At 50.9% G+C, this 24,972-nt stretch overlaps 7 protein-coding genes across 7 annotated transcripts; 3 read left to right on the top strand and 4 right to left on the bottom strand.

The window, feature by feature from the left end:
- Window positions 1-46: 46 nt before the first annotated feature.
- J4E79_001832 (uncharacterized protein) lies at window positions 47-1,136 on the bottom strand (the record flags this gene model as incomplete). Its single annotated transcript, XM_049350737.1, has 2 exons — window positions 47-818; window positions 865-1,136. The coding sequence occupies 2 exons, from the start codon at window positions 1,134-1,136 to the stop codon at window positions 47-49; spliced, it is 1,044 nt and encodes a 347-aa protein (XP_049214576.1).
- A 966-nt stretch (window positions 1,137-2,102) lies between these two features.
- Window positions 2,103-4,010, top strand: J4E79_001833 (uncharacterized protein; the record flags this gene model as incomplete). The annotated part of the gene is made up of 5 exons (XM_049350738.1): window positions 2,103-2,694; window positions 2,774-2,835; window positions 3,025-3,084; window positions 3,143-3,276; window positions 3,350-4,010. 5 exons carry the CDS (start codon window positions 2,103-2,105, stop codon window positions 4,008-4,010), a joined length of 1,509 nt encoding a protein of 502 aa, XP_049214577.1.
- Window positions 4,011-4,180: 170 nt separating this feature from the next.
- On the bottom strand, window positions 4,181-4,622 carry J4E79_001834 (uncharacterized protein; the record flags this gene model as incomplete). Its single annotated transcript, XM_049350739.1, has 2 exons — window positions 4,181-4,545; window positions 4,598-4,622. 2 exons carry the CDS (start codon window positions 4,620-4,622, stop codon window positions 4,181-4,183), a joined length of 390 nt encoding a protein of 129 aa, XP_049214578.1.
- A 342-nt stretch (window positions 4,623-4,964) lies between these two features.
- On the top strand, window positions 4,965-7,109 carry J4E79_001835 (uncharacterized protein; the record flags this gene model as incomplete). Its single annotated transcript, XM_049350740.1, has 1 exon — window positions 4,965-7,109. The coding sequence occupies one exon, from the start codon at window positions 4,965-4,967 to the stop codon at window positions 7,107-7,109; it is 2,145 nt and encodes a 714-aa protein (XP_049214579.1).
- Window positions 7,110-8,005: 896 nt separating this feature from the next.
- Window positions 8,006-11,027, bottom strand: J4E79_001836 (uncharacterized protein; the record flags this gene model as incomplete). Its single annotated transcript, XM_049350741.1, has 6 exons — window positions 8,006-8,616; window positions 8,673-9,015; window positions 9,118-9,600; window positions 9,657-10,445; window positions 10,515-10,614; window positions 10,903-11,027. The coding sequence occupies 6 exons, from the start codon at window positions 11,025-11,027 to the stop codon at window positions 8,006-8,008; spliced, it is 2,451 nt and encodes an 816-aa protein (XP_049214580.1).
- A 4,147-nt stretch (window positions 11,028-15,174) lies between these two features.
- Window positions 15,175-18,869, bottom strand: J4E79_001837 (uncharacterized protein; the record flags this gene model as incomplete). The annotated part of the gene is made up of 2 exons (XM_049350742.1): window positions 15,175-15,948; window positions 16,002-18,869. The coding sequence occupies 2 exons, from the start codon at window positions 18,867-18,869 to the stop codon at window positions 15,175-15,177; spliced, it is 3,642 nt and encodes a 1,213-aa protein (XP_049214581.1).
- Window positions 18,870-20,815: 1,946 nt separating this feature from the next.
- On the top strand, window positions 20,816-21,835 carry J4E79_001838 (uncharacterized protein; the record flags this gene model as incomplete). The annotated part of the gene is made up of 1 exon (XM_049350743.1): window positions 20,816-21,835. The coding sequence occupies one exon, from the start codon at window positions 20,816-20,818 to the stop codon at window positions 21,833-21,835; it is 1,020 nt and encodes a 339-aa protein (XP_049214582.1).
- Window positions 21,836-24,972: the final 3,137 nt, after the last annotated feature.

Raw genomic sequence — 24,972 nt, forward strand, 5'->3', positions numbered from 1 at the left:
AAACAGCGAACCCCCTTCGTATTTTTCACCAGAGCGTACCGCCCTCTCAGGCTTTCACTTCTACGTCACCAGTGTCTCTTTGAAAGAGTTCGAAAGTTTCATAGCCATTATTCTCCCAGAATGGTCTCTCTGCCCTTCGACCACCACCGGTAATTGACGCAGTAAGTCCGCACGGATCTATAAAGGTCATAAACCACGGCATGTCATCCTTCCAACCTGGGCCTTCCAGCTCGGTCTGCCCATCCTGAGCCAAGTAGACGTGGTAATCCTCCGGTAGGTAGCGACGCGGATGGCGATAGTTCCACAGCACGGTGTTTACGAGCATGAGGCTTGCATCGAAAACCCAGAAGAACCATTCGTATCGAACGATTGGCGAGAGACTCATCGGATCCCAGTCTTTTGACGGATTTGTGGGTACGCGGCTGATGCCGAAATGTTCGACGCAGCGGTATATTGTGCGAATGAGGATGAGACCCTGACTGATGTACAGCGTGATGAGAGGGCCCTGTACTTTCTTCGATTTGATGCCACCCCTGATACATCGTCTGTGAAAGACGCCGGCGATTATGCAGAAGAGGAGGATGACACCGATTTGTAAGATCAGTGACACCTTCATCAGGATATGTCCGATGTCGGCATAGATCTCGAGAATGTTGGGGTTCGCTAGCCAGGAGACGCCGATCGCGTTCAAAACTTCAACGATGCTGGATATTGCACCAAACGTCGTAAGGGTACGGCCGGGATGCAGAGGCGCGTGGTATGGTACGTAGTAGAGTATTCGACCAAGCACATGGTAGTTGGCCAGCTCAAGGATGGGGCTGGTGATTTGTTAGCTACCTCGAAAGAGAAAGACGAGTTACTTACGGTGCACATAGTATAAGGATAGAGCTTGCGACGTATGCTCCAACGTTCTCGTAATTATGGGCTCCATAGGAACGTACGGCAAAGCCAACTGTGAACAGTAGACCGCAGAAGGGGTGGAGACTGGTGACTTTCCAAGCCTTGTACTTGAAACATTGCCAAACATGCGCAATGGTAGCAACTGCGAACCACGCTGCGAACATCGGAGATGCCCATTTAACAGGCTGATATAGGTAGACACTTCCGGGAACGATGTCACCGTTTGAGGGAGCCATGGTAGATCTCTTTTGACGGGGTAAATGAAGAGGATGAGAAGTGACATGCGAATCCAAGTATTTAAGCTGGAACGACTGCAATTCCATCTTCGAATGATGGTTGCTGACTCCAGAGGGCAAGAGAAGAGCAATCGGTGTGTCCAATAGGATTACTACAGGCTTGTCCTGACACAGCACTATTGATGGCCAAGACTTCGATACGTCTGCATAGCTAAGTATCTCTCCCGTATACCACTTGCATGCTCTCGATCCAATCAGCTTGGCTCAAGAAACGCAACTTTGGAAGGCAGAACGATTCCATCGCTGTCGCGTCTCAAGCTTGGAGCACGTCAAAGTAGCATACCTCACGCCGTTTGGATGTTGACAGGTAGCAGCATATACAAGATGACATCGAATAATGTGCCGCCCGGCAGAACGAGATTTTGATGACCATATCTACTAAAGCTTCATCGTGGTGGCCGTTTTTTAGGCGCACCTGCCAATCGAGCTTCGTACTAGCTTTCGGCTGTCAAATGACGCAACCGCCGTTCGGGCAGGAACGCGTCGCACCATCCTCATGAACAGCCACGCTACGCTAGGCAGGTTGCTAAACGCGTACGTATACATTCTTTGAAGGCTTCATTAATCACTCACAATCTGCACTTCTCTGTTGCAATCAACAACACAAGACTTTTCGGTTCGGCACCTCCGAACACGAACGCACTCGGGTCTCAGGCCCCCAGCGCCACATGCACATAAGCTTCCTCGCCGGACTAGACCCAATACAGCAGTAAAGTTGGCCAAGACCGACTTGATAACTAGCTGAACTCATCACCATCAGCCACCTATGATAGTCAGACGAGCCCTCTATGGTAATAAAGCTGCAGAAATGCACGCTTTGGTGAGGACACCAAAGCCGCTGCCATTGCCGCCTTCTTTGCGGGTACCTTCCGGTTAATCTCTATCTACCCGCATTCAGAAGCGACCATGGCCGGAACGGGAGAGAAGAGTGCAACACGCCAATGCTGGGAGTGTCTTAAACGACGACTAGTATGCGACAAGACGCTGCCGCGCTGCAACAAGTGTCAGAAATGCGGTCGGCAATGCTCGGGCTACGACGACGCGAAGCCACTTCAGTGGGTTCAGCCAGGGATGGTGACGTCCAAACGAAGAGGAAAGAAAGACAGTAGTCCGCGGAAAAGATCCAGCAACAAGACAGCGGCTAAGAGCGAAGTCGACTATGCCTGCGAACCCATAGACTACGAAGCCACCTTGACCGAATGGGTAAAGGACCGGATCGTCAATCCCCAGTATCGGGTGACTGAGCTCCACGTGCTATCCTTCAAGATGATAGCCGTGGCCAAAGAGGCCGCCAGGGTGTTCGAGATCGGCGGAAGGGCCAAGATTGAAGAGATCGTGGAGAAAGGCTTGCACGAGGAAGCCGCAAGCGTATTGCGCTCGGGTCGTGATCCACTCCAACGACTGAAGCGACTACTCGCGTTCCTGAGCATGCAAGACGTACCACTCTATGATGATCTCATGGACGAGACATCAGAAGTGGTGCAAGCCGTCCAGTACTGTGAGTGACTCCTTTCCCCATTATGGAACATGGGAGTAGCTTTATAGCGACGTGTGAGGCTGATGGCTAACGCTACCAGACAACGTACGGATACACCCACAATACAAGGCATCCCAAGAACTGGCACCTAACCCCGCCCTCGTACTCTTTCCCCCGCAAGTCTTGCATTTGCTTACGCCGTCCATCCATCATGCGCTAGTCTGTCTATCACTCAACCACTTCATCCACAGTCTACCACTAGGCGCAGGCCATACAGCGGTGATAGCGCGGACAAAAGTATACCAACATCGAGGGGCAGCTTTGCGAGCATTGAGTCGCCATATTGCCCAGGACAAGACACGATGCTCGGACATGACTATCACCACAATTCTCATGTTCATGTGCTTAGAGGTATGCGAGCGCGCCTGGAATGTGAAACTTGGAGTCCCGTACTGATACGTACCTCTAGCTCCAAAACCCCACCTTTGCGGATGGACGTTCACATGTGAATGCCATGAAGCGGATAGTTGACCTCAGAGGTGGACCCAAGCAGGTCACGAAGGAAGCCCCGTACCTGATCCAGCCGATGGTGCTCTACCTACTGTATGTTCATTTGCCCTTTAGATTGAAAACCTGCTTATATGATTAGTATCGTGTCTCTTTCCAACACGTGCAGTCCGTCATGGGACCAAGTCGACATCAGCAACACTGCGGAGGAAATGAATGAAGATATAACCGACATGTACAGTCTCATCTTCCCGTATACGCTCTGTCCGCGAGAGCTCTTCACTGAGATATTGCGAACGAATCAGCTACGCGCAAAAGCATCTGCAGCAATACAGCTGTGTGATTTCAACCCGGATTATGCTCTCGAAGCTTATGACGTCCTCGGCCGCATCGAAGCCTTCTCAGCCGAGGACTGGGCGCGAGCTGGTACCTTCTGCACTGAATGGCTGACTGTTGGTCTGGTGTACAAATCCGCCGTCGCGCTCTACGCCACCTTGTCCCTTTGCCCACTCATGGTCCTCCCGACGACACCTTCACTGCTCGAGAGCCAAGCAGCTTACGGCGACGTCCTGCTCAGCAACCTCTGCACTGCACTCAAGGCCCCGCGTATGGCTAAGTTTATGGTGTGGCCGCTGATCGTCGCGGGTGTAGAAGCTATGCATCGCGGGGAAGGGACGCGCAACTGGATCGAGGCGGGCTTGGAGGGTCTGAGCAGGACGCTGGGGACGAGTTGTCCGCTCAAAGTGTGTTCGGTGCTGAAGAGATACTGGAAGGGCGGGGTTGCGGGGTGGGACGAGTGCTTCGATCAATCGTATGTGTTTGCCATCTAGAGAAGGAGCTAGTCAAGGAGGGTTTGCAGTTGTTCGTGTCATCATACCCAGAGGTTCGTGATATATCGCTAGTATGCGTAATGTACAGGCTTGCTATACAGAGGGGAGATGGGGTCCCCGTTGGTAATACCCAAACGCCAATCTATGCTGTCGTGTGCCGTGGACCATGGCTACCGGTCCAGGCCCTTGTTCTCTGGGTCCTCGTCCCCCTTTGTCTCCTTGACGTCTTTGTACGGCCGCCCCGCGTAGAGCATGTATCCCTTCTCCTCCATGGTGCCCGCCTTCTCGTCCGCCTCGGAGCGGCCCTGGCCAAATGCGCCCGTCTCGAGTTGGCCTGGCACGGCAATGGGCCGGTTGCCGCGGAAGCGCTTGCGCATGTCAATCATGCCCTTTTTGCACTCGGCGTAGCCCTTTTGCAGCTGCTGGCACTGGGTGGGGAGGGTGTATTTGAGGGGCGGGCGCAGACATTCGCCGGGCGTGTGTCGGTCGACCATGATGCAGTCGCTATTTTGGAGGCAGAATGCCAGCGCAGCGCCTAGCCACTCCGGTTAGCCGAGGCATCGCAGAAAATATTGAACAAGCCATACGGATGTCTTTGCAGGACTGCGGCATCGTGGCAGGAGGTCGCGTGTGGCTACCAGCGCATTCAACAATGCATGTGTGGAGTGATGGGGTGGAGCTAACATTTCACAGCCGTCGGCGAAACGTCGCGCTAACCTCCGGGGCTAGGATGCGTTGTCACATGTCAGGGATGGCTGCTTCCGTCTGGAACGTCATTCAGACTCTATCCTGCAAGACCTCACCGTAACTCAAGAGGGACTGGAGCGCGAGCTGTGAACTTTCAGAGGCCCGCGCGTACAGAGGGGCGATGCGTTGTCGCGCTGCCATTTTGTCTCTGCTTTAATTGCTTCTGTGCCCTGCCCGTCTACACACGCCCGAGGGCATCTGGGCAGCATGGCGCTCCATATACCCTTCCTGTCGCGCCTCCACATCCGCGAGTACATCGCCCTGTTTCTCTCCATCTGCCTCATCGGCCTCGAGTCCTTCATTGCCGTCATCACGCTTGCCCTCCCTACGCCCATTATCAACTTCTGCTACCGCCTCACGCGCCGCCTGTTCAACCACCTCTCGTCGCCCTCGTCCAAGCGCTCGCGCCAGAAGAAGAAGGGCGTGTGGAGCTCCATCGCCAATGCGTCCGACTTTACCGAGCTATGCGACCTCTACGGCTACTACTGCGAGGAACACATTGTGCAGACGGGCGATGGCTATCTCCTGGGTCTGCACCGGCTGGGCTGGCGACAGGGCGAGGAAAATGTGCGCGTCAACAGCGGAGATAGGGCCAAGGGCGTCAAGAAGAAGGTCGTCTACCTCCACCACGGTCTCATGATGAACAGCGAGGTCTGGGTCTGCTTGACCGACAAAGAGCGATGCTTGCCATTCGAGCTCGTCGAGCGCGGATACGACGTCTGGCTCGGCAACAACCGAGGAAACAAGTACTCCAAGAAGAGCGTCCACACGCCCCCTACCTCGAGCAGCTTCTGGAACTTCAGCATGGACCAGTTCGCCTTCCACGACATCCCGGACTCTATCGCCTACATCCTCGAGACTACGCACCAGCCCTCTCTGTCGTATATTGGCTTTTCGCAAGGAACCGCGCAGGCTTTCGCGACCTTGTCCATCCACCCCACACTGAACGAGAAGGTTGATGTCTTCATTGCGCTAGCCCCGGCCATGTCTCCCAAGGGTGTTGCGTCTGGCATTGTCGACGCCTTTGTCAAAGCATCTCCGGATATTCTCTACTTGGCCTTCGGGCGCAAGACCATTCTCCCGTCGGCTACCATGTGGCAATCCATCCTATATCCTCCTATCTTCGTCCGATTCATCGATACATCCCTGCGCTTCCTTTTCAACTGGTCCGCCGTCAACATCCTACCCGAGCAGAAGCTCGCTGCATACCCACATCTCTACTCATACACGTCGACTAAAAGCGTGGTACACTGGTTCCAGATCATTCGGAATGGCACGTTCCAAATGTACGACGATGAAGCGCCGAATCCAATCACATCCAACCGATCCAAGTACTACAAGGTTGCCAAGTTTCCAACCAAGAACATCAAGACGCCGATCGTGCTTGTTTACGGCGGCTCGGACAGCTTAGTCGACATCAAGGTCATGCTCAAGGAGCTACCAGCTCATACTATCGCCAAGGAGATCCCTCACTATGAGCACCTAGACTTCCTGTGGGCAGAATCGGTTCACACACTCGTCTTCCCGCACGTCTTTGAAGCGTTGGACAAATTCGCAGGCTCAGAAGCAGCAGCTCTAGAGAGTCAGAAGCAACGACGCTTACGATCGCCGGGCCGGTACCAAGGTCTCCTACCAGAGTCCAGCAAACTACCCGGGTTAGACGGCGACGAAGACGACGACGATGCGGGAGATGAGAGTGCGACAGCTCCGGTAGCGCTACGGACAAGAAAGGTTTCCCAACACTCGCGAGCGCCGAGCTCCATCGATGGCACGACGATAGCAGAAAGGCCATTGTCGCTAGCAAGTCCTTTCCAAGCGTCTCAAACGCCACGACCTCCCACTCACCGAAGAACCCAAACCGAAGAGAAGCCCTCGCCTTCCCGCAACAGAATCATGTCACCACCACCCTCGCACAGGATATCAACCATATCCTCGCCACCCCCTTCCACAAACAGGATGTCAACCATATCCTTCAGCTCACCAGGTGCGTCAGTCGGCGACTCTCAAATGACAGAAAAAACCTCGACGTCTCGGCCCGAAGGATGGTGGTCCTCCGACGAAGTCGCTGGTACAGATCCGTCTCAAACTACCACACCCGCTAACCACACGCCCGCCAGGAGGTCCAGTTTCGACAGCCAGCAGAGCACGAAGAGTATGGCGGGCAAATTCGGAGCCAATGGTATCACTCTTGGGGCGGGCAAAGCCGTCAGCGGAGTCACCATCACACAAGGAGAAGGATTCGGCGAGGGGAGTGGGACTCACAAGGATAAAAACGATCGGGAAAGATTACTGGAGGCGGATCGGAAACAGCGGAGGAACGTCTTGAAGAAGAGACAGCCGTCTAGTGGGTGATTTGATCTGACGAAGTAACGATGGACTTGCATAAGACTGTTACGATTATGTTGGTTGGTTGTAAATTGCAATAACAAGAACCTTGTGGGCTACTTCATGCCAACGCCCTTCACATTTGCAATGTTTCCAATGGCGTGACCATCCTCATACGTTGGGCGCACCTCCGCTAGCATGATTGGTCACGGGACTGTATTCCGCAATACGAGACACATAGCCAAAACCTCATCTTGACTTCAATCTTACCTAAGCTTTGCATTCCCAATGAACCTTTATCTGCCGACGACCCATTACTCCACTAGCCATGGCACCCGCGTTCATGCGGATACCCAAGCTCCTCCTCTCGCACTTCACTCGCGGCTGCCAATACCCACCCCTTCTACGCGATATCGCCAATTAGGACAGTGATGGCGTGGATATGGGATAGCACTGTAGCCATGTATCGGTCGCTAGCACGCTTCTTGTCGTCTGGGCTCCTCGATGCAAAGGTAAGGGTGTTGATGACTTGTGACTTGTAGATCACTCTAAAATGATGGTCAAGGGTGAATACGATCCCGCGTATAGGGCCTTTGTATTCTACAGGACTATGTCGCCTAATGAGGTATGTCAATGTTGGCAGGTTGCTCGGGAGGGATACTCGCTGATCTGGATATGGAAACTTAGTCCGTGTCGAGTTTTGGGAGACCGTCGATGGAGAGTGAAGTGGAATGAAGTTGGGACTTCGTTGCAGAGGCCTTGGTCTTGTGTGAACATGCATGAAGGTGTCGGTGCGATGAGTCTAGTTGGCTGAGGGGAAAGAGTGGTATCTCTATTGATGTTCAAGTATCTATGTTCGCTTTAAAGCTGCTGAACCCGAAACTACACCCCCAATCCGTTTCCCCTTCCTGCGAGCGAGACGATCAAGAAGAGCCCTGTATGTCTTCCTGCTCGGCGAGACCGCTCTGCTGCATCTGTTGATGCATTTGTTGCTGCATTTGCTGTTGCATGAGTTGCTGCTGTGACATGTTCATCGCGGAAGGATTGAAGTTCAGATGACTCAAGGGCGCTGACTGCCACCACAGCTGTTGCATATCGACAAGAGGTACGCCTTGATCAAAGTTCGTCATGAAGGGGTTTCCGAAAGCGAAAGACGTTGGTTGTTGTTCTGGCAGAGGGTACGGAAGTAGCGGGTCCATGAAGTGATCTTGGGAAAGCGGGGGTGGGAAATTTGGCGGCATTTCCTCCCAGGAGGCTGACTGCGGTGCAGAGCGTGTAGGCTTTGCGGGCCGAGAAGTCCATCCAGTATCGTCGGCAATCAACTCCTTGACTTGCTCCCGAAGAGCAGGCGCACAAGTGTTCAAAATCTTGTAGACGACATCATGAGCCCGAGCAGCGACTGGGTCACTTACTTTCATAGCACGAAGCCAGCGTATCATCTTCTTGATGCACGTCAGGATGTCGTCTCTCTCATCCTTTAGATGTTTGCCCTCATAGGCCATCTCCAGCAGCAGCACGGCTACTGATTGCATGACTAGTGGAAAGAACGTCAGCTCTTGTTAGACTTTTCTCATATCATGATAAACTTACTGAGATGAACCACATCCCACCACGGTCCTTGCGAGTAAATGAACTGTGTATCTGGCTGTTCAGGGAACAGCATCGTCATGTTTCGAGCTGACTCGACGCATGTCTCTGCTGACTCGGCGTTGAAGTTCATGGATTTGGAACTCTCTGTTGCTATTCTTCGCTCTATTCGACAGAGGCAGGGCCGCGTGATGAGCACTTTCGTACTCCAGTAGTAGATTCTGAGTAGAAAACGTTCGCGGTTGAGCTCGGGTCGTTGGGTGGAGTTACTCGGACGGATGTCATCAGATGGTAACGCTGTCTTGACCCAGTCCTCTAGTTCCTTGAGCAGCTCCGTAATTTTCGTCTGTACGTACTATAGATATAGTAGTCAGCAGAATGTCCTATACACAAACAAGAATCATTTGTCGGCGACTACACGGTCGGATTGGAAGGATGGTACACATACCTCCCAAGATTGGACTGCGGTCCGGGGCGAATATAGGCTGAGAAGGACCTTCTGTGAAATGATGGTCAAGGTGACATATGTATGCAGATAGTGGCTTCCATCCGCATCCCGTTGACCTGAGTCAGAGGCAGCGCTACTTCCAACAGTCTGAGGTGAGCTGTAGTTCGTGCGGACGCGAGAGTGTCGTCGCGCCGCATTTGTGTCTCGCGTTGGAGATCCAGGTTCGTACTGTGGCAATGTTACAGTGCAATCCTCGTTTCCAATGACCGGAGGCCGACCAGTGATGGATGAAACGAGGCACTCTACTGAGTGCAAACACCACCACGTCTTCACCAACGGCTCTCTCCTAGAGTCGTTCATCGAATCGTCCTCGTTACGCAGGTGTAAACCGAGTGCCAAGGCGAGTCTGACGGAGAGCCCGCTCATGATCCAGGCTCTACTCACGTGTCCGATCACAAGGAAGTAGAACGCCAATGTTCCTGTCTAGTGTTCAAGATGTTAGGTACATTGATGAGGCTTGAATGGAGATGGACACTTACTGCTTGAACCCTGCCCAGACTGGGGGCTGCCAGGAACGATATAGTATCCTTCAGTCCCAAGAGTTGAACAGCTCGTGTCATGTATACGAGATGGTCTCTCTCATCGCCTCGCCATTCGGCACCAATGAGATGAGAGTATTTGGCGCCAATAGCGAAAAGTAGGTTCATGGTCGCACGCCATTGTGGCGGGATTTGATACGGATTTCTGTACCTGAGAGATTGAATGTAGCGTCGAAATTGGTCTTCGAAGTTAGCGGGCATGAGAGGAAATGTGCCTTGTACAGTTTCCAGATAGCAATCAAAGAGCTTTTCAGCGATGTCTGGGCCAGGCATCTCGTTTGGATCTACAGCGATATCGACCTCAATATCATCGCCGTCCAGGTAGAAAGTCGCGTCCGTTATGTGTTGCATCGAGCCCGGTCTAGCATTCTGTCTTCGTTCATGCAAAGCTTCGGATCGTTCGTCAATAGCTGCCGAACTTGCGCCTGGAGGGCCGTATCGCTGCCCTTGAGGGTCTGAGTTGCCACGTTCTGCTTGACGCTGAACACTTCGTAGCCATTGCACCTCCGAGTTTTGGCCCATGTAGCCGGTCTCTCTCGACTCGTGGCTGCGCATCAAATCCTCATCAAGGAAGTCGAGATCTTCGTTGGAGCCGACGGATGCAGTCACGAGGGCCTCTCCGTGATGGCCATCCCCTGGCTCTTTTCTCTGCGCCGATTGCTCGCGTGGCCTTTTTCCCAGAGTCCTGACGGATTGTAAGGAATCCAGGGAAACAAGATCATCCTCAACCTGGAGAAGTAAGGTCAGCAGTAGCCTTGTCACACTCTCAGGCAACGAGATAACTGACGGAATACATACATCATGTAATGTCTGCTTGATGGCCTTTTTGTCTGCTTCATCGACCCGGTCTTCTAGTTCTTTTAGGAGATTAACGAGGTTCTTGTTCAACCTCATGGCCCTGTAAAGTCAGCATGTAAGTCGAATGTTGGATGGTTAATCTAAACATACTCTCCAAGACGATCCCGACGTGCTGGATCGTACACACAAACTAAGTTGTTGCGTTCACAGTTGGCGCAACGCGGATGATCACCCGAACACCTGACTTCTGGAGCGGGATTATCAGCAGGAACGATTAAATACGGAGGGATGCGGCTGTTTACTTCGTCTGCGGCACGTTTTGCATGCCCTTGCACTAGAGAAACGAGTTAGTTCACAACGTGTACTAATGTAGGCTAGAGTCACTGACACTCTTTCCTCTTTCTCGTATCTTTCTGCATTCTCGTTGCCCTGCTGCGGCGGCGCTGGCGCCTTTTGGATCGCGATCTTCCTACCCTGTCCATCACTGGACTGCCCGAGCGGGACTCGTTGCATAGCACAGGCCGACGGTGATTGGAAATCAGTACAGGATCGCACTGCCAGTGCAGATGCAGCTCGCAGGGGAGCGACTTCAGTCACGTGTTGGGTTCCGGCCAAGGTCTCCGTGGGCCTGGTTGTTCTGGGAGCGATGAGGGGAAACGGATCTGCCAGGACGGCCTGAGGCGCGAAGGGTGGTAATCCACGGTAAAGGAACGGTTACGGGACTGTGTGGCTTGATGTCTCAAGACAAGACAATAGGCAGGCACGCATATGCGAATTGTAACGAATCGTTGTTTGGTGGTTGTGGTAGTGGTGGTGCTGGGGAGAAACGCACCCTTCAGAGGATTGATAGGCGGCTGTTCACCCACCAATCATAGTCCTCTACATTAGTTCACTGTCCGAAGCAGCGTTGTGCTGTGGCTTCAAGTTGAGTGGATATAGTCGGATGCGTTTAGCAGTGGCCCATTATACAGGCCTGCGGCAAATCATGAACAGGTTTCGCCTCGTCGGGATCGGGATCGAAGGCAGGGCGGCGACTCCCCGCGGAAGTTGCCTGCCAGATCGCATGGCATCCACAGCTGTCAATTCTCTGCAGCGCGGAAAGAAAATGAAGCAAGAAAAACTACAGCATGTGCAGGGCTAGCGAAGAATGGCGAACGCGTTTGGGTTGTCGTGCTATTTGAATATGCCTAGGTAGCCAACACGCCGTTGAGCCGTACGCGCGATGCAGGTCGCGTACGTCATTCCTAGCAAGGAACTGGCTCCTACCTCGCTTCTTTGCTGTTGAGAGTTCAGATAAACCACCTGTACACATTGAGGGATCAATGTAAATAACGGATACTTACATATCTTTTGTTGATGATGTGTCTCCAGCGACGACACCCTATATCTTTTGGGTGGCTCCTAGGCATTAGTTTTCGTAACACGAGCCGATTTATCTTCTGCGTGAATGCAAAGGGACAGAAGTGTACGGTTGTGTTTCCGCGAACATGCTAATCCCGCCAGCACATACCTAGGTAGCCGTAAAGAGCAGCACGTGTTTCACCCGAGGCAACTCCGTCTTCGCGAGCTTGGGACACCTATCTAATCCGCACACGCTGCAGCATTTTTCTCGCAACTTTACTCTGAAAACGAATGTCTGACATAATTTGATTGCGCGCGCTGACAAGGGACATCTACTTCAGCTTAAGGGTTCCGGGGAACTTGTAGATGCGGGTTGCGCTATCCCGAATCTGGAAGCTTCTGCTAGCTTGCTGTTTTCCGTTAGCATGTGATGGAACTTCCCGATATCGCTTCACCCCGTGGAAACTTCAGGCAGCACCGTCAGTACATGCATTATCTCCCTCTTTGCTCTTGAAACTTCTCCCAGCACTCTAAATGCCTGCAAGAACCAACTCGTGTGTAACCTGTCGCAAGAAACGCATCAAATGCGATGCGACAGTCCCCAAATGTCTTATGTGCATTCGCACCGGTCACGACTGCCCCGGACTACCAGATGGTCCCGTCTTCGTAGACATGACGAACATTGCTAAACACGGAATGAGAAAGCGCAAGTCAAAACTAACAAGCAAGAGCGCGGAATCGTCCACGCTGAGCTGCGCGCGTTCTGACCAAGTGTTGTCGTATCAGATTTCGCAAAGAGCAGTGGTGACCGAGGCATTTTATGCTCACTTTATGGCTCACTTCACGTCCGAGGGCGAAAGCAAAGACATTCGGAATCAACGTACTTGGCTGCATAGCTTGCCTGTTCTGACAACAGATGGCACAAATGAGGCACTGACAACGGCTGCACAGGCTACGGCATCTGCCTACTGCGCTGCCGAAAGCGGAAACATGGCACTTACACAGTACTCATGGAAGATGTACGGAGAAGCCCTACGGGCGCACAGTCGATTCGTCTCCCGTCTACATACCAAGCAAGAAGTCACGGTACATATGGTGTCTACGAGCGTTCTGTTCAGTTTATTTGAAGCTATGCAATCTACCAACGCCGCAGCCTATTGTTCTCACGTTTTCGGAGCTGTTCGGATGCTTGAATTGACTACACCAAAACAATGCTCACAAGGGGCGTTGTGTCAGATCTTCTGTAAGTTTCCTCATGCGATAAAGCCTAGCTGTATTTGCTGTGGTCGTCATTGTATTGTTCGTGGAAGAGAGGATGATGTACCCTTTCAGACTGTATCCCACACCCTGTCTGAAACTCAAGAGGGCAGTCTCTTTCGTACGGGAGAAACACGTAACGCGCGCTAACACTGTACTTCTTTTGCAGATCATCTCCGGACTCAATTGACATTCATCAATCTGACCGGAAATAGCAAGAGGATACCTTTCCGAATGCAAGGCATTTTGTACGGGCCATTGAGATACGTTGAGTTACCTCGGTTTCAGACGCTTATGGGCTATGTATCCGACCTGGTGGACGTCTATGTCGCGCGGAAGACCGGCGCATCGCGACCAGAATTTGGCCTCGATGCTTACACCGTGCTTGAGAGCAATATTGAGGTGCTTTGGCTTGAGTATATGAACGATGCAGTGGATACGGATAAGTTACTGCTCTGGGAGGACACTTCGACCGAAACTCGGCACTTTCGCGACGCCTTCACTGCTCTCGTCGTGGCATACTTCAGCGTTGCTCGCATCCTTCTCAGCCTCATTACGCCACGACTTCTAGATGGCTTTCCGACCCTATCCGATGATTACACATCTGTATTGCTGGCCTCGCAATACTTGCAGACTCATACAGTTGGGTGCGCATACATGCGCATGGCCACGCCTCTGCTGCTAGTTGCACTGCATTCCCCTGAACCTAGCCAGCGCAATCAAGCTACCGCTTACTTCGAAGGTTGGACGCAGAGGTCCATGTCGGGCGTTAGCACACTTGCACTAGAGACGATACGTCGAAACCACGTCTACGAGCGTGACCGGACGCGCGAACAGTGGCAAAATTCGGCGTTAATCAATACCTAGATGCAGCTATTCAGCCACAAGTACCAGTGATCACGATGCGAGAGATGTGTTGTCGTCGGACAAAAGCACCAAGCCGCTACCCGAACTGCCGGAATAAACCCGTCAGCGCTAAATACGGCTAGCTCGTGGATACCCCTCTCGCGATCCCCTTAGTAAACCCCGATTCTCGACACGAATTCCTCTTTTCGAAGCGCATAGGCCAAGCCCCTCAGCTGTGTACATGCAACGATGTACAGCGAAGACCCCGATCTCGAGACGAACTCTTCCAGCACGAAACCCACACTTTGCTCGAACTTGCCTATTTGCGACACCGATCAATGCCAGTATATGGCATGATTTGCAATATGCGAGGCAGGAGGCAGGGTCTAGAAGAGACGATACGGCTTTGATAATCAATAGATCGGGTACCGTCGCCGTGTGTAGAGACACAACATCGGAAGGAAGAGCGAGCACGTCGCTGTTTGGCTGTAATCTGTTCGAGCGTACGGCAGTTGGCTCACCTTCGCCTCGGATTATGGTCAGGAAGAGAACAAAACCGGAGGGAAATTGATTTGAGCAGACTTCCAGTCGGATTTGCTTTTCTTGACTCAAACTCCAGTGCCAAGGCTGCGCGCTGGTTGTCAGGCGAACTTCACAGGCTACGATAGAGGCTTGTAGACAGCAGCTTACATCCATAATGATGTTTTGTTTCCATTGTGCATCCAGTGGGCAGGTGCCGTACGCCCCATTTTGACAAGTCGATCACGTTGCTGCTACCAGAGAAGCTGCCCCAGCCCTCGTATCAATCGTTGAAATGAGTATATGAGAGCAAGTGGGTATCATCAAGGAGTCGTTCAAATCTACTATAGCTCTCTACCAATACCCAAAAGGTTGAGAATCAAGCTTTCTTCTTGCTGCTTTGTCCAAGGTCAAGATGTAGTAAAAGCGCCTTTTCAACCAGACTGGCAAACTCGCGGTACATTACACTGCACAAAACACAGATTGGAGTAGAGTTACGGACTTCAGGAAATAAAGACAGAAGAATCATAGCTGACTAGTCCTACGAACACGTTCCCAGTCCAGTCGCCATAATCGCACACATGAAAATCGTGAATTGACACAAAACAAGCGCACCCTCCTCTTGCGTAAAAGACTCATACAGTTCCATAGTACACTTCCTTCATCGACTTGCATAATGCTTGTGCTGATACCCATATTAAGCCTTCTGCATACCTTCGACAAACTCAAGCGCCGCTTCTCTATCAACAACATCGATGCTACTCGTCTTGTTCGTGTAGGTAACACCATAGCATCGATCCGCCACGTGTACCATCTCAGGCCTGAAAGTCGTGCAGATAAACTGACCACCTCCATCCGCGTTCTTTCCACCATGACCACTCAACCGCTCCAGCATCTGCGCAACAGCAGTTCGATACTGCGCGTCGAGATTGGCATCGATTTCGTCAAAGAGGTAGAACGGCGCGGGATCGCACTTTTGGATAGCAAAGATCAGGGCGAGCGCGCAGAGCGACTTCTGACCTCCAGAGAGCTGACCGATCTTTTGCTGCTCGTCGTGCTTGCTGTTGAAGGATACAGCGATGCTCACACCTGTGTACTCTTCGACCTTACTCTTCTTCCCTTGGGTCTCTTGTTCTTCCATATCGTCGTCATCGGAGATGTCCCCACGTGCGTCGCGGTCGGATTTGCGGTTGATGATGAGGCGACCGCGGCCGATGGGAACGAGTTGCTGGAAAACTTCGCCGAAAGCTGCGGCGACTTGCTTGAAGGTACGCGCGATAGCCTCATCTTTGCGCTGGTCTAGCACATCGATGAGATTCTCGATGGATTTGCGTGATGTGTCCAGTTCGGCGCGGCGTTCGGTGAGGGTACGTCGCTGACGCGTAAAGTTCTCGTAATGTTCGAATGCTTTCTTGTTGACGTGGGCGAAGCTCTTGAGGGCTTGGTTGGCCTTGGTGAGTTCTTTGGTAACCTTGTGATAATGTCAGCTGTGTGCAGGTTTGAAGAGGCGAACGTGGAGCTTACCTTTGTGGTGTCCCATCGAGTGTATTTCCGATTGACATCTTCAGGAAGGGTACCCAGATCACGGATATCCCGCTTGACTTCCGCTAGTCGGTCTGTGTAACGACTACGATCGGAGTCCTTCTTGGACATGGCCTGCTCTTGCCTAGCCATAGCCTTTGCCAATTGCCTATTGCTAGCTTCCTTTTCGTTTCTTGAGTTCTCCAGCTCGCTCAACTGGGCCCGGATGTCTTCAATCTGGGCGTCGGTTTCTTGGATCTGTTGGTCGAGGTCCGCGATGGTTTGATTGACAGCATCTAGAGCTCGTTCACATTCTCGTAAACGCGTCGACTGGCCCGTAGACCCGCCTGCGCCGCCCTGTTGTGACAGGATGTTATCCAGCTCTGGCTGCAGATTTTCTGTGAGATCGAGCTCAGCCTCGTCCTTTTGGGATTCTAGCATGGCGCGCTCTTCCTTGGCTCGTGCGAATTGTCGCTTCAAGTCTTGTACAGTGCTTCGAAGTGTGATCAACATTTGCTCCTCGTCATTGGACAGTGCTTTCTCAAACTTGGAAGCAATCTCAGCCTCCCAGTCACTCTGTTGCGCGCCGAGCTGATTGATTGTTGACTGAAGTGCTGAAGCGGTCATCCTCTTTCTCGCAAGGCTGTCCTGTGTGTCTCGAAGGGTCCTTTGCTTCATTCGTACTTCTTCCCGCATAGGCGCATAGCTGTTTTCGCCCTTGTCCTTCTCGTATTCCCGCCGTCGAACCTCACTGAGTGCTGCAGTGAGCTGTTGACGCTTTTGCTCAAGTTCGGTGGCAATATCTCGCTTCCGCTGCTGCAGCTCATCGTATTGTGTGCGGATCTCGGCCAATGTTTGGTAAGCCCGAATCTTTGACTTGGACGGGTCGTGGTAACCTCCTCGGTATTGACCCTTGCGCGAAGCGTTATCTCCGTCAAGAGTGTACGCACGAACGTTGTATTGCTTTGCGTTCTTCTTGCACGCAGTCAAGTCAGGGCAGACAACGATCTTGCCGAACACGTGTCTGAAAGCATCCTCGAATCTTTCGTCGTACCTCAACTTTGGCAAAAGTGGCTGCATGTCCCCGGTCGCAGGAAGGTTCATGTCATGAGCCCGGATGCGATTGAGGGGAATGAAAGTAATACGCCCGCCCTTGTCTTTGATGAGCCGATCAATCAGCTTACTGGAGACTTCATCGTTATCCACGACAACGTTAAAGAGCGCACCCTCAGCTGCTGCTTCGGTCACGGCTCTGTAGTCGTTGTTGACATCGAGTAGGTCTGCAATGGTACCATGCACCCCCTCTAGCCCCCCCTCTTTTTGGTATCTACGAAGAGACTCCAGACCACGACTAGTGCCATGATCAAGCAGTCGAGAGAACGTGCTTTCTGCTTTCCGAAGCTCGGCTTGCGCGTTTGTTAGTTGAGTATTGACCCTGTTGTCTTCTCGGTAGAGGTTCGTCTGCTCGTCGTGTACAGCTTTGTAGGCATCCTTTGCTTGCTCGACTTTGGCTGAAAGGTTGACACTAGCGTCTCCTTCGCTTTCAATGGTTGATCGTAGTTCAGCGATCTCGGTTTCAAGACGCTCAACGTCGCTCTCCAGTTGAGTAATCTCTTCATTAGTCTGCATGAGAACAGCCTTGCGGCGGCTAAGGTCAGCATTGCACTCTTCGATTTGAGCGCGCAATGCATCGTCTCGTTGTCGTTTGGTTGTAAAGAAAGCTGTCCGACCCTGCTTTTCCTCGAGACGCTTCTGTTGGCCTTCAGCTTCTAGCAATTGTGATCTGACGGCTTCTTCCTCTTCTTTCTTTGCGTTGTATTGGGGTATCAGCTTCTTGAGTTCGGTCTCTCGTGCGCGTATCTGTTGTTGGAGTGACTTCGTTTGTGTATCCCGCGACTTCTTCGTTCGTTGGGCTGCCGACTGGTTATCCTGCAACGATTTGAGCTCGAGCTCGATCTTGGCCTTCTCCAGTGTCGCTGACTTGCGTTCTTGTTCAGACTGCACGCGATCTTCCCGCAGAATGTCTAAGTCGCCTCTTCGCCTGTTGATATCCGTGTCGATCTGCGCGATGTCGGCTTCGGTCTGTACGAATGCTGCCTCGTCGGCCTCCTTCATCTCACGACCCTGGTTCTCCATATGGTCGATCTTCTCAATCAAGGCTTCTAGGTCAGCCTCCTCCCGGGACTTCAAAATGTACATCAACGACCGGCGCTCCTTGTCATTCCGGCTCCACGCTTCCAATTCCTCCTTCTCGCCCTCGAGTTCGTTTAGACGCCCGTTGATGGAGTCGATTACACTATCGACAGCTCCGCATTTGTTTTCGGTCTCGGACAGAAGCTTGAGACTGTTGGCGCGTCGCTCTTCGTAGACGTTGGAGCCGGAGATCTCTTTCAGCAGCTTCAAGCGCTCAGAGTCTTTCATGTTGGTGAGCGCCGTGACACGACCTTGCGGGACGATGTAGTAGGGGTTCGATCGCGAGAAGCCAGCGGATTCGAGGATCTGCATGACTTCGGATTTGGTAGCGTTCTTGCGGTTGACTGAATACTCGTCCTTCTTTGCGCCGATGGTACGGCGGAGAAAGAACTCGGGTTTGCCAGTCTGGAAGCGGTCTTCGGTGTTGTCGAAGCATACCTCGACATATGCTGACATGACTGCTGAGCCGGATCCTTCGTGCAGCAGCGCCTGACGCTCTTCACGACCCAAGTTGTGGTAATCGTCGCCTAGCACAAAGCGCACGGCGGCGAAGAAGTTACTCTTTCCCGATCCATTACGGCCAACGACGACATTGCAATTGGGCGAGAAGGGCTCGATTTGCATCTGCTCCTTGTAGCTCTTGAAACCCTGAATCGTGATCTGCTTGATGTACCCCATGGCGGCGGTTGAGCGCAATCGCGATGCGCGAGTGGTCAGACTGAGTGATGTGTGCGGTCGCGCGTTGGACGTGTATGCGATCGTAATGGCGCTTTTCAGGACATAGCGGGGTCGTGGTTGTGGTCGTGAGCGAGCGTGTTTTCCTACTGTTGCGCCGACGACGCGATGCGCGTCGCGCTTTCCCGCCAAGATACGCTAACCCAATTGCATCCACGAGCAGCCACGTGACGCAATGGTGGAAATCTGCCGAGGTCGACAAATGCTGCGTATTAGCTACCTACTCTATCATGAATTCGCTCCCCTGAACGTGGATGCGAAAGGAGGACAGGGTAGGATGAATCAAGACATCCTCCCGACGCTGAATGCACAGCGTGGAACGTGTTGGACACTCCCGATGTCTATTCGAGCAGCTTCATTGCCTTTTTTCGATTGGCACCACAGTGCCTCAGGTGTCACCTCTCGCTGAGCATCGGATTGATGGTTTCATTTTCCAAAAGACATGCACCTTTCGAATAGACTGCACATAGCCAACGACGCGGGTAAATGCGGTGGTTACATCGTGAACATGGAATCCTTGGCTCGCAATCTCGTTCAAAAGAGTCGCTGTCGCTAGTAATAGTGCGAGCTTAACAGTGATATACATGGCATATGAAGTTCGAAGTTCTCGAGACCGCCACGTGATGATGAACACTAACGAAAGCTGTTTGTAGGGTGTAACACGTTATCAAAATACCATTAGGTGTGTCAAGCACGTCGGACCAAGCGCCCACGTTGTGCAAAGGTATCGTGGGGAGTCACAAGGTGACAGAGGCATGAGAGGTCCCAGCAAATAGCGCACATTGCAGCTTGTGACGGTGATGGCCACCTTGGCTTTTTGTTGGGCATTGCGTGAGTAACGATTTGAGTAATCGTCTAATTCGACTATCGGTTTGGTACAGAAGCCTCGATTTTCGAGTTTACAGCGATGCTGAGGTGTGTCATGTAGAGCTACCCACCGCAACGAATGGGATTACGCATTTTGGCTATCATCGTGGAGGGCCTGAATTGATCAAGATGTCCCTCCTATAGGTTGCGGTGCTGTTCAGCGAAGAGATCTAGGCAAAGACGTGAGCTCACTGTGAGCAAGCGGCGTCGAGATGCATGCCAACGAGTGAAAATGAGAGGATAGTGAAGGAAGCGGAATTTGATTGTGATTGGCACATGGAGCTAAGGCGCGATGATGCAAGGTGTGCAAGGTTGGGGCGGGGTCTGATCGGATTTCAAAGCAAAAAGATGGGATTTCGCAATTTTCCCATGTTGGGAGCGAGCCGTTACAACGTCATAGGCCTCGCTCCACTCTCGCATGGCGGAGACCGCTCGGAGTAGCGCAAACGAGGTTCGCAGCAGCTGGCAGCGTAATCCAAGGCGGCGAAAGCTGTCTACCATTGTGACGAGCTAGGTACCTGGTCAGTAGCTTGGGCTGAGAAAACTGGGATGGCTAGGCCAGTGGACTGTCCCGTTTTGGTCATGGCGGAACTGCAAAAGCGCATGCTGTAGAGACGCAAATTCGGACGGGCGCGGCAGGCCATCGCGATCGAGCATAACAGGCGCTAGAGGCCGAGATTCTCGAGCTGGGCGCGGGCTAGGTAGCGATTGCCTCTTCATCGTCGATCGGGAAGGCGCACTACGTAACGCACAGCAGAACCCACCAATCGCACGGTCCCCACGCCTGCCCCTGCTCGTTTGAATCGCTTTCCTCAATTCCGCATGCTGCCAAAGCCCCCATTGTTTGAAATCCCATGCCAGGCGATCTTCTTCCCTCACAACTGCCCTGGCCCGCTGCTTCTTGCCTTCATCACATAAACTCTGCCGGACCCTCCTGCCCATATAAGGAACCGCCCGCCTCAGGCCTGCGCACCATTCCTTCCGTGCCCCCACCACACCAACAACAAACAACGTCGTCCACCATGACAGCAATCCAACAGCAACCACAGTTTGAGTGGGCTGGCGACGCTTTCACAGCCATGAACAGCCTCAATGGCCCCTCCCAGCAGGACAAGTGGGCAAACGCCTTCAGCAATCCCACCTCAATGCCTCCCCAGCAAGCCTTCTCCATTCCACCCTCGCTGCTTACACATGCCACCATGGAGCGCTACGGCCAAGTCACCCCGCCTGAGGAGCCCTCACCAGCACACGCCCCTCGGGACGCTCGGAACGAGCGCGAGACGTCCATTCCTGTCGAGCAACTCCGCAACGAGACTGTCTTTTGGCCCAAGCAGGAAGCCTCTCCTCAGATGCCGCCTGCAAAACGACGACGCACCAGCCGCCAGGACTCGGCCAATCAAGACGCGGTTGCCGCTTCTCTGCCTAGCGTCCCCGTTGTGCAACAACAGGATAACGCCGACGGCAACCCTCAGCCGCCGAAGCGCAAGCGGGGCAGGCCCAAGTCGCAGCCACAGATGGTCGAGGCCTACACTGCAGACGGTTACCCTTTCCAAGTATCATCCGCTCGCCAGACGCACCTCGAGAAGAACCGTGTAGCTGCCCACAAGTGCAGGCAGCGCAAGAAGGAGTACATCGGCAGCCTCGAGGGACGCGCTCGCGAATTCTCTGCAAAGAACAAGATGCTTAAGGAGAATGTTGCGCTTTTACGCGAAGAAGTCCTCGACCTGAAGAACGAAGTTTTACGCCACGCTGGCTGCGGCTTCTGGGCTGTCGACGAGTATCTAGCGCGGTGCGCCGGCGGCCTTCTCGGCATGGACGCCCCTGCACCTGGTATGCCTGGCCACCACGCAACACCACGACATAGCCACAGCAACCAGAGCCCCCATATGCAGAACTCCAATATGCAGAGCCCTGGATTCTCCAACCAACACGCACGACAGCAGAGCATGGTTTCCATGAGCTCCGTCGATGTCGACGATTTCCATGGGCTCGAGCTCCTCAAGGACTTTACCGACGAAGACATGGACGACTTGGAGGCTTAGGAAGCCAACTTGCACATTCTCGCTACCGAGGCTTTCCAGTATTGATGCATTTGACATCGCTCTGCCTTGATCTTTGATATGCAATGTGGGCTGCTGGCTTGTCACTGTTCCTCACTTCTTCCAACGATTTCACGATACCCCTGGGCTTTGCCTTTCTCTGAGCAACCAAAAGCTTCTTTTCTTTTTCTACATTGCTACAATGACCAGCTTGCCTGATATTGCCTGCTTCAGTGGCCACGATCCCGACGACATGGCGTTTGAGCGGTTGATGGGATTGGTGTCCCATCGCGTACGAGTGTACTGCATAGATTCTACAAAGTATAAAAATGGAAAGGCGATTACTGCATATCTTCCTCAGGTAGTCAGGTAGTCATTTCGATATGAATGAGTATATCCAGCAACACAATGACCTGTCCCCAGTGATCCACCGTACTCTCATTCCGTTCAGCTCAATCGATCCAGGTTCCGCTAACGCGGACCCTGCTACTCCACGGACTGTCGTTGGGATCGCGTCTCGCTTACCAACTTTTGTCTAGCAATCTCCACATCCTGTCACACGTCAAGTCAGCCCCAGACGGGTATCACACAGCATGCGATACTCTCATTGGCTCACGGAAAGATTGCTTGGATTGAAGCTATCTTGGTCCCGAGGTATAGGACAACTGTTTAACACCCGCGAAATTCAACAGTTCGCATGCCAACATAGCGTCTCTGCCGGCCATCACGATTGATACGAATAGCCTACCAAATGACAATTCGGTCCTTCTCAACGGCGCCGTCTTCCCCGCCGTAGGACTATCCAGAAACAGACATACAAGCAGCTAGCATAGCAACGATGCGCTTCCAGCTGCCCATTGCAGGTACGCGGTGGGCCCACTCGCTACTCTGGCCCCATCAGTGACGTTCGAAGCCGAGCACGCCAGATCTTCAGCTCGCGTAGAGTTTTGATGGTTTACCACACCTGGGATGCTATGATGTGCTGAGCCATGAGCCGTGTGCCATACTCGCCAGGGAATAAGACCCACTGCTGCAGATGTCGTTCGGAGCAGAGCACCTGAGTGGGATAGGACAGGTGTGTGCAGAGATAGGCAAGTCTGCATGCCTTCGTACGCGTATCCGCAGTAGCATTCCCGGAAATTGCCTACGTAATTTTACATAGCAGGAATGATTATGCATATTATGAGCGGCATGAAGAAGCTCCAACATTCTTGCTTCGCGAGCTTCACAAGTTTTCTGTACCTTCATTAGCTACGGACGAGTTTGCCTATCGCGTAGCATACGACACCCTGTTCATGCGAGGTGAAGATCCGGGTTCCTCCATTCTCTCTCCCCCCGGTTAGCGTACTCAGAATTCCGCATCTTTCACCCTTGACACCGTCGTCTCCAGCTGACGACGGGGTCCCGTTATTGCGTCATATCAGCCGATTTTACCACGCACCCCGTGGAAGGGAAAAATCGAACACTTACTTAAGGCTTACAACCTTGCAACATTACAATAATAGCCTTTTAAAACATTATAATTTATTAGTAAACTAATCTTATAGCGTAAACTAGTCTAAAAAAAGTAAGGTCTATTACTAGTATATTTATTAGCAAACTAACAATTCTACAGCATAAGCTAGTCTAAAAAGAGCAAGGTCTATTGCTAGTACACAAAAAGACGTATTTCTAAAAGAGTTAAAATCTTATAGAGGTGCAGGCTTTAGGTAGGCTAAGGCTTAGGTTCTTAGCGCTGCTACCTCTAGTGTAGTTAAAGCTTTTAAAATTTAGAGTAGCAAAGTAACTATTCTATAAATACTAACGTCTACCTATACTATAGTAAGAAGAATTACAATATAATTATATATTCTTAATAGCTTATAACTAACTAAGCTATAAATTATAAAGTAATAAAATACTAAAATCTTAGCTTGCAAAATTGTGCTTTTGCATATACACTCTCTATTCTTTATTTCTATTCTTATTTTATAGCTTATAGTAAAATTAGAGATCTAAAGACTTATTAAAAACATAAATAGTAGCTTAAATCTAATACTAAAAGATTAAATAAGCTCTTAACTACATTCTTGCTCTTCTATAAGTTCTTCTAGCGTTAGTAAGTCTACCTAAAGCTAATCTTATTACTAGTTATATTGCCTTGCTTACTAAACTTAATTAAGCCTCTTATTATTACTATATTAATTATTTTTCTCTTAAACGCGTCGCTCTATAAGTTCTCTTAAGGTTATTATTCTAGAAGCTATTATAGAGGCTATTATAAACTACTATATTTATGCTATACTAGATACTATTATAAGCGCTCTAAAGAGCTACTTTACTAGTATAGAGCTATACGCTAGGCCTATTAACGTTTCTATTACTTCTATTTCTATTATTTCTATTTCTAACGTTTTTGTCTCTATTATCTCTATTATCTCTATTACGCATATAGCTAGCGTAAGACTTTCTATTATTCTCTTTTCTAGCTTTACTTTTAAGAAGCTTATTAGTAAAATGTATAAGCTCTTTAGTAGTTATAGTTTCTTACCTATAAGAGAAAGAAACTAGAAAGACTATTCTATTAAAGACTATTCTATTAATAATTTTACTAATAAGATACTACTAATTATCTACTATATTATTGTCTATAACTAAGTATATAAAGTAAAAGAAATAATAAATCTACCTCTCTCTTTAGCTCTATAGAAAGCTATACTCTTATAAAAGAATGCCTTAGCTAGAATACTTTGTAAAAGTAAAAAGAGCTAGAATAGTAAGAATATAGTGTTTGTAGATTACCTTATATAGTAAGATACTATTTATTAGATAGTAGCTGTAATAAACTACTATAACTTCTATTAAGACCTAGACTATAAAATAGTTATTGCGTTATAGTTATTAAAGAATAAATGCTGTAAGGCCTAGTGTAGTATTTCTATTACTACTATATTATGTAGTTCTTAACTACTACGTAAACTTCTTAAAAGTGTATTAATATATATAGTTGTAGTCTATATAAGTATTAGTGCTAATAGTAATATACACTAAATATCTTAAAATCTTAAAATCTTCTAGCTGTTCTAAGATAACAAGCTAGACATCTTTTAACATCTTTTTACTAAATAGAGTCTACAAAATTAGGTATAAGGCACTAATTA

Source organism: Alternaria viburni (genome assembly GCF_023758015.1).
Source record: "Alternaria viburni strain BMP 2772 chromosome Unknown scaffold_3, whole genome shotgun sequence".
Classification (NCBI taxonomy): Eukaryota; Fungi; Ascomycota; class Dothideomycetes; order Pleosporales; family Pleosporaceae; genus Alternaria; species Alternaria viburni.